We start from the raw sequence: 15663 nt of genomic DNA on the forward strand, positions 1-15663 counted from the left end.
ATTTGTCTCGAATTATAAATCAAAAGCGAAAAACGTATACTGCATGCTTTGCAATGATATAAACAAAGTGCATTGGTCTTTTCGTACAAGATTTTACTAAAAATACAATTCTTTATTGATAGCTGTCTTAGTTTCACGGCAAATTCATTGTGATGCATTTTTGATACCAAAAGACAGCTTTAAAATTTATATCATTGCTTTTTAATATAAAATCGACACTTAACGTCATAACTTTATCAAGTCAAATATTGGCGTTTCATTTTATCGAAGTCATCATAATTTTTTGGATATTCTTAATTTAATTTATTTTTTCACGTTTTTCAATTATTTATCATATTAGGTATACCTCATAATTATTTCCAATCATCGGCAAATAGTTGCATTTTGTACTTATAAATACGTTTAACAATGTCTTTAATATAGTATAAACAATAGAGTTCTGAGTACTGATCCCTGCGGTACTCCTAAATTATTACACATTGGTTTTCAAAATTGCTTATTTACTTTCGTTACCGTTTGTTTTTGGTTATTCAAATATTATTAAAATTATTTAACTTTTTAAAAATAAAGACTAAACACTCCCTGGTTAAGAATAATATGAAAATCGTTGAAAAACTCATACTAATATTATTATTAATGGAAAATGTTGCTTGTGGAATGATGGGGGATTAGCTAGAAGAGGAATTGGACCTATGGCTGTCACGAGGCGAACACTGGAATGGAACGCAACGAATTTCTTCACTTAGCTTATAACCGGTCATTAAATGTATTAAAAACCGGTGTTTTAAATAATTAGAAGCGTAATTTTGAAAAATTCCTTGAAATCTGATACTTGACTGGAGAAAATAGATTACTTACCTAGTGCCAAGAATCACTAAGTAATAGTAATTAATGTTACAAAAAACTTTTAGAAAATAAAATTATTTATTAAATTTGAATTACTCTTTTATTGAAGCAGTATTAATTGCAGCATTTTTTGTTTTATATAATAATATGAATTAAATAATATGGCAAAGTTTTGCAATGGTTCACCTCAAGTGAAAGAAAGATTTCTATTAAAATGGTTCAGTGCCTGAAGGCTGACACCTTGAAGTAATTCATAACTTAAAGGTTTCTCAATGGAAATGCTATATTTTACTAAATTGAATTGACATTCCTTTCTGTTGGCAGCACTTAAAATTTCATATCTGTCGTCTGCCATTGTTGCTATAAGTATTCGTAGAACGTAGAATGTTACGTGGAGGAAGGACGAGTCATTGTTGTGAAAACTCTTTACAAATATTGAAACTCAAAGATGTACGAGACAATGGGAAAAGTTCTTGTTCACAGGATGCATCCAATAAATCCAGTTTGAAGAGTTTTTGAGAATTTCGTGAATACCAGTTCGATTATTTATCGGTTGGTGTCGGTCTTTCTATTGTATTTGAAAACTTTAAGAGTCAATAGATTCAGATTAAAGGTTAATTTAAGTCGTTAAACATCTCTAGCAAAAATATTGCCTACTTTTAAATGAGCGGAAACATATTTGATCTTAATGGTGGGTTGAAAAACCGAATCAAATTAAGAAATATATTACTTTTCTTTTCATTTTTTATGGTTGTTCAACGAACGATTGGTTACTTAAATAGGTATACAATAAGGATCATACATTTGTTTCATGGTATTTACAACTATTTATTCGGGTATTCCAGTTTAAAATATACGGAGAAAGCCATGCAATCAAAAACAAATGACATTTTGATAGAATCGCCAACAAACTTGATGACAAAATTATGACGCTGAGAAATGTCAAAACACAATTCAGAATAAACAATTGCCCTCACGTCTGTCGTGAGGACAATTGGAGACAAATAATAACACAGAAAGCAGCCTCGGAGGACCTGAAAGGCTGTTTGGAGGAGAAGATCAGAGGTTCAGGAGGTCTAGAGGAAACGGTAGATGAGAGGAAGAGGAAACATAAGGTCGGTGAGAAGAAAAAGCTGCAGTGTGACAGAGTAAGAAGTTCTAACATTTAGTGACAAAGAGTGTAGTGAACATTCAGACGCTATTCCTAGAGTTCTAAGGAAGTGTTGGCGGTAGACATAGTCAATCTTCAAGTTGTGTGAAAGTTGAAATTGTAGAAAGGGTTAAACATAAAGTTGGACTATAGAGAGTTAAGTCAGAGTAGATAGAATTGAACACGACTTTGTTTGGGGTTGTGGTTTTCCAAACACGAACTTGTTTGGACGTAAAAATAGTCAACTCAATGTAAATATAAGTTAACATGTAGTTCTTTAGGGTTTTGCTTTGTTTTGGGTCTGAAATATAACTAGTAAACGAAGTATTTTTAATAGAAAAATAATCATACTGGATAGTCAAACAAGAAGTTGTAGGCACGTAGATTTCAATAACGAGAGAATCGAAAATGATACTGAATTTAGGTTGTCAATTGTAAATAACTAAACATGAAGTCGTTTGGTCATAAAAAATGTTGATATTGTAAAATCAAAAAGTCCTTGGATGTTCAGTTGTACCTTACAGTTATAGCACAAATTTATTATGGTTGAAATTTGAAAACAATTTATTCTGAATTCATAAATTTAAAAAAAAAACAGTTGATAAAATTAATACGTAAAATTGAACGTTACTAGAATGAAAATCTACAATTACTATGGAAAAAAATAGGAAAGGTCACATGAATTTAGAGAACCCAGATTTAAGTTTTGTGTAGTTTGCACGCAGAGTCGAACATGTAGATAGCTAGTTAAGCTATCAATTGTCAATTTAAAATTAAATTAACTGGAATGGTCTTTGTGTTTAACGTTCGCGAATGTCAAAAGTGAATGGCATTCATTAATTTTCCACGTCGGATACTGAAATCAATAGCACTCGTTTCGATATATAGAGTTCGAACAGTAAAATTAGCTTCAATACATCAATAATAATTTGTAATAGACAAAAACAGAAACCACAATGGTCGAGGAATCAAAGCATAATTGATTAAGCAAAAACAGATTTGAATCCGTGTATTTTTACGAGGTTTATAAAATTATTGTGTCAATATCTGGTAACGAAGTAGGTTCGTAGTTGTTGTTGATAACATGTCGTCATATTTTGAACCAAATAAAAAAGATGGTCAGTTTTATGAATGAAAGTGTGTGTTCTGGAATCTGTTCACAGATGCAGCAATTTCACTCACCGGTTTCGCCTTGTTTTCCTCGTCCAGTTTGCTGTCATCCTTTAAATTACCGATTCACACCACCAAATCAGCATAAAATGTTCCAACAATCAGATCAATTGTTCTAAAAAAAATGGTTGCACCAGCGATCTTGCAGTGTTTGGAAAGATTGTCCTAAAAGAATGATTGGAGTGATTTGGTTGTTGTAAAAATCTTTGCAATGGTTGGATAGATTATCCTAAAGTAATTGGTTTTTCCTCTAGTCCTAGACCTTTGATGTTGAGACTTAACCACCAGGCAGACTTACAATATTGTTAAAAAACACCAAAGCACCAACAACATTCGAATGAATTAACGACACACGACGAGCTTTGAGATCCACCCACCCAGAGGAGGATTCAAGCGTAGTCACAGAAGGTTACAGATCTTGCAAGAGAGGAAAAAAAGGAATACATTGTTATTTAAAAGCGCATCTGGCGAGGCCTCACCCGACTGAACTCGGTTTCGCGAGACGTTGGGGTGGCGTCTGCTTGCAGAGGCTGCAGTCTGGGATCTAGACCTATGGCCCATAGCCTTTATGATCGCTCTGATCAAGTCCCCACCTCCTGCATCGGTTATGACCTGAGTCCCGTTATCGGTGACGAGGAGTATCGTCCCGTCCGGAGCGACGTATCTGGTCACGTTGGACTTGTACTCCAGCGAGATGGTTTTGTGATGCTGTTTTTGATGGGTGGAGGGGGCCTTGGAGTCTGGTAGCTTGCTCGGGTGGAGGTTGAAGCGGTCTGGGTGGCGATCTGTGGGTGTGGCTGGGGTGGGCTTCCGGGGCGAATGACGCAGGCGAAGTAACCTAAGCAGGAACAGATCTGGTCCTCCGCGTTCTCTCCTGCCCTCTATTCACCAATTCAAATGTTCCAATAACTCCTGTTAACTTATCCTCTCCTGGTATCATCTTTTTGTATATTTTGGCTTTCTTGTGTATAATTTTGGTCTTCTTGTGTAAAATTTTGGTCTTCTTGTGTAATATCGTATTTATCTAGTATATTTTGGCTTTCTTGTGTAAACTTTTGGTCTTCTTGTGTATTATATCATTTATCTAGTATGTTTGGGCTTTCTTTTCATTTAAAGGTAATATTTGGGATTTTTAAAGTGTGTTGATGTGACTTTTGATATTTTTACTTTATTAGTTATACTGATACTCATTGTTTGTTTGATTTGATTGGTTTGTCGTGTTAGGTTTCGTAGTCTGAGGGTTTATATAGAATTGTATTGTTTTATTTACTTGCAATGCGTCAACGTATACTAAAACTCACACACTATTTTGCGTACATCTAAATAAAGATTCAAAAACAAACAAAACTATTTTTAACAATTTTTAAATCATTCACAATCACTACAAAACTCTCATAAACACAAGTATGTACAACTTTATCACTTTTATTCATCAAATACGAGCAAACTTTTATAAGGAATGTTGGAAGGCTTAAATTGATGTGGCTGGACAATGTGGATATATATTGATTTGCAAAAGGAATTTGAAGGAGATAGCAGAAGATTTAGGTGCAAAGTTGATTCATAAAAACGATCCATTTCTCTAAAGGCTACAGCATCAATGATGAAGATTTTATCAGAGAGCCCAATTAGTAAAAATTCGCGATAAAACTTGCGAAAAACTAGCACTGGAATATTTATTATGTTTATAAGCTGGCGGATTCTCAAAAGACTCTGGATATGTATGGTATATTTAGAAGTTCTTCGTTGAATGATCAAAAATAGCAAAATTGTAAAAAGAAATCTTTAAAATCTTGGTCAACATGTTGAACGACAATTATAAGATTATACAATTAATATTCTAGGGTCAGAAGTAGTTAAGTAAGACCCCGAACGATATTCCAAGGACGATTGGTGAAAGACCAAATACGTCTTTATGGCTTATAAACTTAAGTGGCAGGTACATGTGTACAGTGTTGCTGATTTGTCTATTATTTGCAGAAAGCGGGGTAAATATTGACTTGATAAAAGACAACCTCCGATACGTGCAATGTTTGAATTTGAATTGAAAAATCTGCGGGCAACTAATAATTCAGAGGAGCATTGATAGAAGACGCAGAAAGGACAGACGCCGCACCTCGCGACTTGAAACTAAAGTTACTGGTACGAGAGCAGCTCTGTAGGAGTCAAACTGTGTTGAGACGTAGAGAAATAAAAACTGCTGAATAAAATCAACCGTTTGAAAAAATTACGCCTTGTTTAGAACAAATCCTACTATCGGTGACTTGTACTTCGTTAAACTCTAATATTGTATCATAGAATCTAGTCCAAGCTCCATCGCCCTCCGTTGAACTCTAATAATGTATCATATAATCTAGTACAAACTCCATTGCCCTTCGTTGAACTCTAATATTGTATCATAGAATCTAGTCCAAGCTCCATCGCCCTCCGTTGAACTCTAATAATGTATCATATAATCTAGTACAAACTCCTTTGCCCTTCGTTGAACTCTAATATTGTATCATAGAATCTAGTACAAACTCCATCGCCCTCCGTTGAACTCTAATAATGTATCATATAATCTAGTACAAACTCCATTGCCCGTCGTTGAACTCTAATATTGTATCATAGAATCTAGTCCAAACTCCATTGCCCTTCGTTGAACTCTAATATTGTATCATAGAATCTAGTACAAACTCCATCGCCCTCCGTTGAACTCTAATAATGTATCATATAATCTAGTACAAACTCCATCGCCCTCCGTTGAACTCTAATAATGTATCATATAATCTAGTACAAACTCCATTGCCCTTCGTTGAACTCTAATATTGTATCATAGAATCTAGTCCAAGCTCCATCGCCCTCCGTTGAACTCTAATAATGTATCATATAATCTAGTACAAACTCCTTTGCCCTTCGTTGAACTCTAATATTGTATCATAGAATCTAGTACAAACTCCATTGCCCTTCGTTGAACTCTAATATTGTATCATAGAATCTAGTACAAACTCCATCGCCCTCCGTTGAACTCTAATAATGTATCATATAATCTAGTACAAACTCCATTGCCCTTCGTTGAACTCTAATATTGTATCATAGAATCTAGTCCAAGCTCCATCGCCCTCCGTTGAACTCTAATAATGTATCATATAATCTAGTACAAACTCCTTTGCCCTTCGTTGAACTCTAATAATTTATCATAGAATCTAGTACAAACTCCATCGCCCTCCGTTGAACTCTAATAATGTATCATATAATCTAGTACAAACTCCATCGCCCTCTGTTGAACTCTAATATTGTTTCATATAATCTAATCCAACCTCCATCGCCCTCTGTTGAACTCATCATTTCGTCAGCGATTTTGAGAAATTCCTCCATCCAGTAGGCAGCTATAGATCGTCGCCCAGCGAATTCTATAAATCCGCGTAACGATTGACATTGCCTTCTATGTTAGACGAATTCGGTGTGTTCGTGAAGATTGCCCCGATGATAATCAATCTCTGATAAGAGGGGGCACCACAAGAAGAAGGGATAACATATTACAATACGATGAGTCTCACAGTACGTAAAATAATTACCTCCATTTATGAAAGTAATTGCCGTAACACCGCAATGCTCACCAATTTAGCACGAGTGTCGCAAATTTCAATATAAAATTGTTCAAAGTGAAACGTTTGATTGCGTTAGAAGAAAAAAATAACGAACCAAAATAGAACGTCAAACAGCTTTCTGATAATGATTTCAAAATATTTACTGAAGGCATGTTTTAAATTGTAAATATATTATCCCTGAATATATTTACCGAGGAATCATCGTCAAATAAATTTTTCGAGGTGGAAAACCGTTTTTAAATATTAAATAATATTCGAGTATTTCTGTTTGACAGGTGGAAGGACGGGGTTGAAATTGAATGTTATTTGAATAAATTTATTACAAAAAATTAAGTGAGTGGAATCGAATCGCAAATCAAATAAATAATACAAGGCGTTCGGAAGTAATGTGAAGTAACTTTTGGAGGCGATTTTCTACATGACAAAAGAAAGATAACTTTGTTAGAAATTCCAACGTTTTAAGGTACTTTACAGGTAAAAATGATAATAATAAATTTTTCAAAGATTAAAACTCTTGTTGTTTAATACAGTTTTTGTGTGTTTTTGTTCGACCTTTCACAACAGATTTTTTGTATGTAAAAGTTATTTATTGTTTTTACTTGTACCTTCTGAAGTAACTGGATTTCTCACGGCCACCTTGTATTTGTGATTATTAAACGTATGGAATACAGTAAGAGTTTTTGAGACAAAAAAAGTAAAATGTGAACAATGTAAAAATGACTTTTAAAAATATAATACTGTCTTTGAGAAAAGCACCGAGACGATGTTACCAGTACATAAATCAGTGTACCACTCCATTTAGATAACGAACGAGAGAATACGTTCCAGGGTACAAATTGCTGGAATTAAATTTTTGAGAGGGGTAGCTGGAGTCAGACAATGGGGTCCATTGCGAAGCCAGATTTTATAAAATGTGCTTTGCATCAATCCTTTCTCCTCTTCATCGATTAGTTGCAAATGAGGTGGCTCGGACATGCACTGACAATGCCAGAAGACAGACTTCTGCCTAAAATACTAGAAGCTTTTCCAAAGAGAAGACGTCATGTTGGACGTTCTAAAGCTGGCAAAAGCAACTCCGGAGTCTGTGCGAAGAGAGACTGGGTCAGTAATGGACTGAATTAGTTTCGGAAAGGAACGCCTGGAAGTGATGAGTCTCAAACTCCGATGCTTTTTGGGTTCTTTGTGTTTCGTCAACAGGTGGAGTTTTTTTAGGCTACTTGTATATTGAATACAAACACTTTTGTTGGCATCAGATCGTATGGTTTTATTCACTTTGTTCATAAATACCATATTCCTGATGGCTCTTGATTTTTGTTATACTGATACGAACTAAGTATTGTTCGAATTAAAATCTACCTCTTGTTCATGGTCAATAATGCAGTGCGTTGATTAACAGCTATGGTATAAATCTACATCTCAATTAAACTGTTATTCGTTTGAGACTTTGCCAATTATAGATCGTCAGCTAAGACGCTGTACCTAATATGATAATAACATAAATTTTAACCAGACTTCAAAGGGAAAAACGGAAGTTGTGAAGCTTTTAGGTTGTTGGTACAAATATGAGCAAGCCTTTCAACGCTTATTAAACTTTTTTACGAGTTTACACAGAGAAAGCGATGTCTGCAATTTGTAAACAAGATTTAGTTTGTTAGCGCATCGCTGAATGGGGCCAGCATGCCACAGCCCCAATTATATGGGTGCTAGCTAATATTTGCACTGTTCTATACCAGGAACCAACGGGATGAGAGTTAGACAGATTATGAATCTACCGCTTTTTGAGGAGAAGTTATCTTGAAGTTGAAATTATGAGAGATACGAGTACTTCGTACGCCATCGCGTGCGTTTTGTTTGTTGCAGTTTGAGTAGTTCAAAAATTATTTCTAGGTTTATGCGACTATTCTCAGCTTACAAAAGATGTAACTGCACGATTTATGGCGTTTTGAATTTTACTGTAAAAGACAACATTCCAAATTGCTTGTTCCACATTTCTGATAATGGCTTTGAATCTATGGCATAGCTGGGTAGACATACTGGTACATTATATAACTTCCATTCCAGTCCATTTTAAGCAACCAGCTTGAAATTTTTTTATACTTACAAAATATTAAATCCATTCAACGTTTAGTCCATTTTACGCACACTATACTTTCTAAACACATATTCATCAAATTGTATTCATAAGTTAAAAATGTTATAGATTCATAAAACGTTGACGCGTTGACTTGTAAAAATAAATTTTGATTAATTGTTTAAATTTGTCACGTATTTTATTCAAGGTGTGTCCAGTTTCCAGTGTATGAGGGAGACAAACAATATTTGAGTACACAATAGAAGTAGTTATTACATTCACTGCTTTACCTTTCGGGGAGAGCTCTTAGGAGTAGATTTGTCAATCATAAAAGCACTACACTGTTTAAACAGTGATTATCAAGAACATGAGCCACGAAATACTTCAAATTTTAAAGTGTGTTCTTTTTTTTAAATTTGACATTTAACCCATTCACTGCACAATAGTGTCATTGAAAAGGTTGAAAAATTTTAGAACTTTTTTGATTTGATAGAATGTGAATTTTCAAAGCATTTTGTGACCATATAATATTTCTACGTGTGATTTTGTGCTTTTGTGTGACTAGGTGGTCGAGTTTCTCTCAAAGAGACATACCATTTCAAAGTGCTGCACACAAAGTTATTTCTGCTAATTTGATTCTAAAAAAAGTGTTTTGCAATCTGATTGAAATGCTCCATCGAGTGAGATTTCTCAAAAATTATTAATTATTTTTTGTTCAAAATTTTCAAAAAAATCGTAATTTTTTCAAAAAATGTTTTTTTTTTCAAATTACAGCAATGACTTCATATACAGTTCATGTGAGCGCAATAAGCTGGTTGTGTTTGGGTGGAGAGTGTGCAGATGACTATTTGTGAATTCTTCGAATATCTGAACATGTAATCAACCAGTGACCAAAAATGGCCACAAACTTTACGTTTTCATGTTGATGAACTTTATTAAAGGTTTCAACATATTTGAAGAGATTTTTTATGGTAAGATTTTCGAAGATTTTTCATTAATAACGATCATGTTTTATAACTACTAGTGGCGTTTCGAAAAGCGCCGCTCAGAAGACAACAGGTTTTTTGAGTTTTTTCTTAAAAAATATGTTTTAAATGTTTTTGCAAAACAACAATGTTTTGTTTTTAATCAGTATCTCGAATACTTTTTACTTATATAAGAATTTATGTTTTTTAACACTTCTTACACAGTGAAAAAGTGCAGGGAACAACCTAGCATCGAAACCTGACGCGTTTGAAGAGCAAAGATTGAATGTGAGTACATATTTGCAAGATTACTTAAATCGTCTTTAGCGCCCCATTCCTTCATCAGGGCAGATTATAAGTACTATAAATATCAGAAAACGAACCGGTTCCTCAAAAAATTTCGAAATATTTTTACGCGTTTTAACTATTTTTAAAAATATTCCAAAAATAACCGGTTTCTCAAAGAAGGAGCCGGTTCCAAGTTACCAAGTCAAGAATATCGACTATATATAGTTGTTAGTGTAGACAAGAAGCCGGTTAATAAATTGAACCGATTTTACTCCAACTTTAAAACACAGGTAATAAATCGAAAAAAGTTTATCAAAGTTTTTATTTTTATTTTGATAAATTTGAAAGGTTTTAACTGTTAGCTACATTAAATTTGAAGCACTCAATAGAAAAAACATATTATTGAAGTGCCTCACGTCATTATCACTTGTTCTTTCCAAGGCTGTACTTTGAATGGCCTATTTCAAAACACGCGCACTCATTTAGAATATTATGGGTGTCTTTTGTCAAACTGAACACAGGCGTTAGTTGAAGTGGTGCTTGAAAAGAAAAGACGAAAACCCCAAACATATTAAAATCTACTTCGAAATGGTTCTATCCAGTTGTTAAAAGCTTTGAAACGATAGAAATTATTGAATAGACAACCAATGTGAAGTACCTACGTAATCAAATCGATTTTATTTTTCAATTGTTAAATTCATTTTGAGAACTTGATATGAATCAAAACTTTTGTTTCATGCCAAGTTACCAAGGAACGTGACTTTTGAGTGTGATAGAGTGCTAAGTTTGAAAAATGCGACATTATTGATGATTAGTCCAAATTAATTTTTTTTTCGGAAATTCGATTTTTTGTATTAAGACTCTCAGGAACGATTTCCTGAAAATCTTTATACAAAAAAACGAATTTTTGAATACTCAAATTCACGAGCCGCCACTGACCAAAAGTACATATTTTCAAACCAATATTTTGTGAAAACTTGCCACAATTTTTACCAAACCATTTAAGAGTTTGAAAAACTGTTTTGAGATAATTTTTTTAGATCTGTGTGTTTTAAATATATTTTTAAAACTGGTTTTACGAATGATACAAATGATAAAAATGTTATTTTTAATTGTCAAGTCTCTGACAGCCCTGAATTGTTGAAGCTACTTTGCCATACCCGCCGGCCATAGTGGCCAAGTGGAGATAAATTTGATTGTAACAATAAACTCACTACTATTTGCGCTATTATAATATTTTGCTAGATTATATCTGTTGGCAAGTCACCATTTCTGTATATTTTATCCTGTTTAAATGAAGTGCTTTCTATTATTGTAGCATTCTATGCCTTAAGAAAATTTCAGCTGTATCACATTCAATGTCGTTTTGCATACAATTTGTTGTGTTCTTAAATGTAATACTAATATTCGCCTATGTATCACTGTGTACTTATAATCTCATGTATCACATTATTGTAAAAGCCTTGTATGGCGTTTAATAAATAAATAAATAAATACCTTTATCCCCTTCTGAAGGTTTTAAATTTGTAGATACCAATAGGCAAAATGTATCATGAGAAAGTACAATTTTTTGAAACCTTCAAAAAATAATTATAAACCTTTTTTGTCTTCTGAGCGAAACCATCGACGTCTCGTTCTTACGCTATGGTGTCGGCGAAATTGCGACAGTGGCAGAGAGGGACAGAGATAGATAGAGACAATCGAGTGTTTGGACATGAGGGAAAGATAGAGAGAGATAGAGAGTGAGAGAGACAGGTAGTGCCTTTTTTATGTAGACGGAGCTGATCCAAGAATAACGGAAAATGCGTAAAAAAATGTATCGCGAAAATAATTTTCTTCTGTTAATATCGCACTAGAGTCCCAATTGCTTTCAACCGTCCCCAATTAAGGTATGTTGCGAGGCTGAAGGTAGCGTAGAGGGGAAGGAGATGGGGGAGAGAAAGGTGGGGGAGTACCTGTCTATTAAGATCTAGTCACCAAACACGTTTAAGTCATTTGGTGGTCTTCACCAGAGCGACACTGATAGTATCTTCCACTATGTATCATAAAAGTCAAATTACTGATGATAATTAACCTTCGATAAGAGTGAGGAGACATCATAATAAGAAGAAGATGAAATCACATAATTTATCAGAGAAAGATCTTTGAGATAATTAAAACAACCCCCGTTTATTAATTTGAAATCTCTGAAAAGCATTAACATAGAGTTGTTATTCAAAGCTTTTCATTAATTTGGGTTGAACGAGGTAAAGCAAACCAGGTACGAATATTACGAACAAGGTATGAACGAGGTGGAATGAGGTCACCCAGGCATACGATGGTATAAAACATGTATGGGACACCAAGACATCTGAAATTGAATGGAATACTATGAGAAACATGTAACTTCAGGTTTGCAGAGAAGAGTTCTTACAAAATAAAAGAAATAATGAATCTTCTAAAGCTAGAAAATGGGTCGCGTTAGAGATTTAAAAGGAATTAATGAGAGCATTTATTATTTGAGAGATGCGTTTACAAAATTGACGCTAGTTAGATGGATAATGAAAGTACACGTAGAAAAATCTTGTTAAACGAGTGATTGACCAATTTCCTGACAAAATATTTGTCATTGGGAATATATCGAGAACACGTGTTATTTTCCCAATAAATATCATGAGGAACTGCGATATTATCAGTGTGACAATTGATAATTTGTTAGAAACTCTGTCAATTTAATGAAGTCTCGTTTTTAACTGAAAAACGAACAATTTGACTTTGACAGTAAGTTTTCTTCGTGTGCTTAGAGCCAGTAGTGGCATTATTGTTTAGGTAGTGTGTTGTGAGGCTAGAGGATGTTGTATGGGGAGGGAGACGGTAAGAGGAGGGTTGGGATGTATCTGTCTATTCAGATCTGGTCCCTAAACATGGCGGTTTCAGGGAAAGTTTTGATACTGAATAGGGATATGTCACCAGGGTGATACTGACAGTATCTACCAGGTTGCTAAATAATTTCGGGTGATTTACGCTAGGTTTTACGTCAGCGAGGCCGACAAGTCAAACGAGTGCCGAACATTTTGTAAGAGTTGGACGTTATCCCGCATGAGAACGGGTCGTTTTTACTCGTGATCAACTGCTCAGCAATTTGTCGGTTATTGTGTTTACGCCAACCTACAGCACTTGTAGGAGATATATATAGTTTGAAGCCGTGACAACTATCTCTGATCGTACGTAGTCTGTGCCTTGATTGCCGACGAAGTCATTCCACTCGAACAGACTTTTGGCGTATGTAAGCATGCACCGTCGACGAGACTCAAGAATAAGAAAGTCGACCAATATGTGTACTTTCGAAAGTGATTGCGAGCGACCTTGGTTGGAGAATCGATACCCTAGGCTGCTATTGCAAAGTAGGTCTAATTAAACTTTATCTTGTCGCGAGTTGAATTATATTGTACGATGCTGTGAAAACGGTTTTCTGGTCGAGCGCAGTCCGTTAAAGGCTAGATGGGTGGTTATTCTCGGATCAGTCCCATCAGTGTGGGGTGTTCGGTTGGTTGGTGGGCGGGTGGGGGGAGGGTGGAGACGCGGCTTACCGACGCAGGGGTTGTGGTTGACGAGCGCGAAGATGCGGTCGCATCGTTTCTTCATGTGGTTGTTGGGGCAGATGCAGCCGAAGAGGGGCGACATGCGCAGTCCTGCCCAAGCCTCGCGGCACTGGTCCCTGGGAACAAATAACAACATTAATTAATTATACATATAGTCCAGTAACATTGTCGCTTTAAAGGGATATTGCGTCGGAGTTTTTTTATGATGTTGGCTCAATGAATAATCAAAGTTTCCGACCTCGAGCCTCGAACCCAACATTGTCAAAAATAAAAAAAACACAAAATTTTTCTTCAAAAACATCAAAATCTTCCTTCAATTTTTGGCGATTTTAAACCTGAAGGACTAGTTTTCGACCATAACCAACTAAGAAATTTTCAAATTAGACTAAATTTTCAACAATTTAAGCTGAGAAACATCTCTGTAGACTCAATAATTTCTAAAATATTGCTTTTCAAAATTTACCATTTTTTCTAAACTCATTCGGATTTTTGTTTTTGTTTAGAAATTTCGACCCTATAGGCCTATTTTCTTCGGGAAATGCACTTTGCCATATTCCAACGGACGCTGAAGTGGTTTGAGGGGACTTACAGATGAATAACTCTATCACCTAAATTTTTCATAATTCTCATTTGGTTGAGGTGGTGCTTGGGAACGGAAATATAGAAGATGAAGTACCTGTCTATTAAGATCTGGTCACCAAGCACGACTTAAGCCATTTCAAGCAAAGTTTCAATTCTGAGTGGTTGTATTACACCAAGGTGATACTGAGAGTATCTTCCACTATGGAATGTACCACAAATATACCTTACATTATTTTTATGATAAAATTGTGAAATAACACAAATTAATCAAAATAGCGACCTCCGGATTGCTAGTCGAAAGTCTTACCCCTCGACCCTTAATTCGTCTCTGTATCTCATTCCAGTGCCGAAATAATATTGCGCAATGATGAAATAGCTTTATTATTTATTTTTTTTATTTATTACACGCCCTAGTGGGCTTTTCTTTTTTTAAAAAAAAATACAAGCATTTTGTATCAGAGTAAACACTTAAAAATTAATACAATAAAGAAAAATGTAAACATAATGGCAAAAATGAATCCTCACGCATATAATTGAATTTTATTTTATTTTTTATTATTTATTGAGTTAGTTTATACATTTGAATATAAACTAATATAAACAAGATCATATTTCATTTTGTAATTTTACATATTTTTACAATAAATATAACATTTCTTTTTAAATACATTCTTCAGACTTTCAGGCATTTCATCATACATTTTTAGTCCTTTGTACATTAGGCAGTTCTGTGATTTTGTTTTTTTCATATGTGGCAATCTAATTCTATTTACATTTCTGGTTTCGTAATTATGAACATCTCTATTAAAAACAATTTCATCCTTAAAATATTTTGGCATTTGGTTGTTCATGATTTTATGTACAAAAATTAACACATTAAATAATAGTCTCTTTTTTATAGAAATCCAATTTAACTGTTCTCTCATTTGATCTATGCTTGCGTATTTTCCTTTTCCTAGTATACATCTCATAGCTCTATTCTGTATAACATCTAGCTTGTTCAAGTTTCTTTCATTGGCCAAATACAACATAGTAGAGCAATAATCTAAATGAGGAGCAACTATAGTTTTATAAATCAGCTCTGTAGTGTTTCCATTTAGTTTATTTCTTAATCTTCTAAGAAAATTGACTTTTTTAGATATCTTCTTTAGCACATATTCAAAATTTGCTGCGAAAGTTAGTTTTGAATTTAGTATCACACCCAGGTACTTAATTTCATTTACTTTTTAAATTTTTTCGTCATTAATTGTCAATTTTAACTCTGTGTTATGCGTTTTGTTGCCTATTTCCATATATCTTGTTTTGTTGACATTCAGTTTTAATTTGTTTAATTTCAGCCATTTCGCTATATTTTGTAGGTCTTCATTTAATTTATTGATTGCATCTATGTACTCTTCACATGAAATATAGATTAATGTAA

The 15663-nt window shown here is 34.3% G+C and overlaps 1 protein-coding gene across 1 annotated transcript in view; it reads right to left on the reverse strand.

Moving 5' to 3' along the window:
• Positions 1 to 15663, reverse strand: part of Gfrl (Glial cell line-derived neurotrophic family receptor-like) — a 116491-nt gene that overhangs the window by 26570 nt on the left and 74258 nt on the right. Inside the window, exon 5 of the mRNA XM_089649110.1 lies at positions 13650 to 13777. Coding sequence (XP_089505236.1) covers positions 13650 to 13777 — 128 coding nt within the window. The remainder of the gene's footprint in view (positions 1 to 13649; positions 13778 to 15663) is intronic.

Source organism: Hesperophylax consimilis, chromosome 29 (genome assembly GCF_061612785.1).
Source record: "Hesperophylax consimilis isolate HC1 chromosome 29, BYU_Hcon_1.0, whole genome shotgun sequence".
NCBI classification, from domain to species: domain Eukaryota; kingdom Metazoa; phylum Arthropoda; class Insecta; order Trichoptera; family Limnephilidae; genus Hesperophylax; species Hesperophylax consimilis.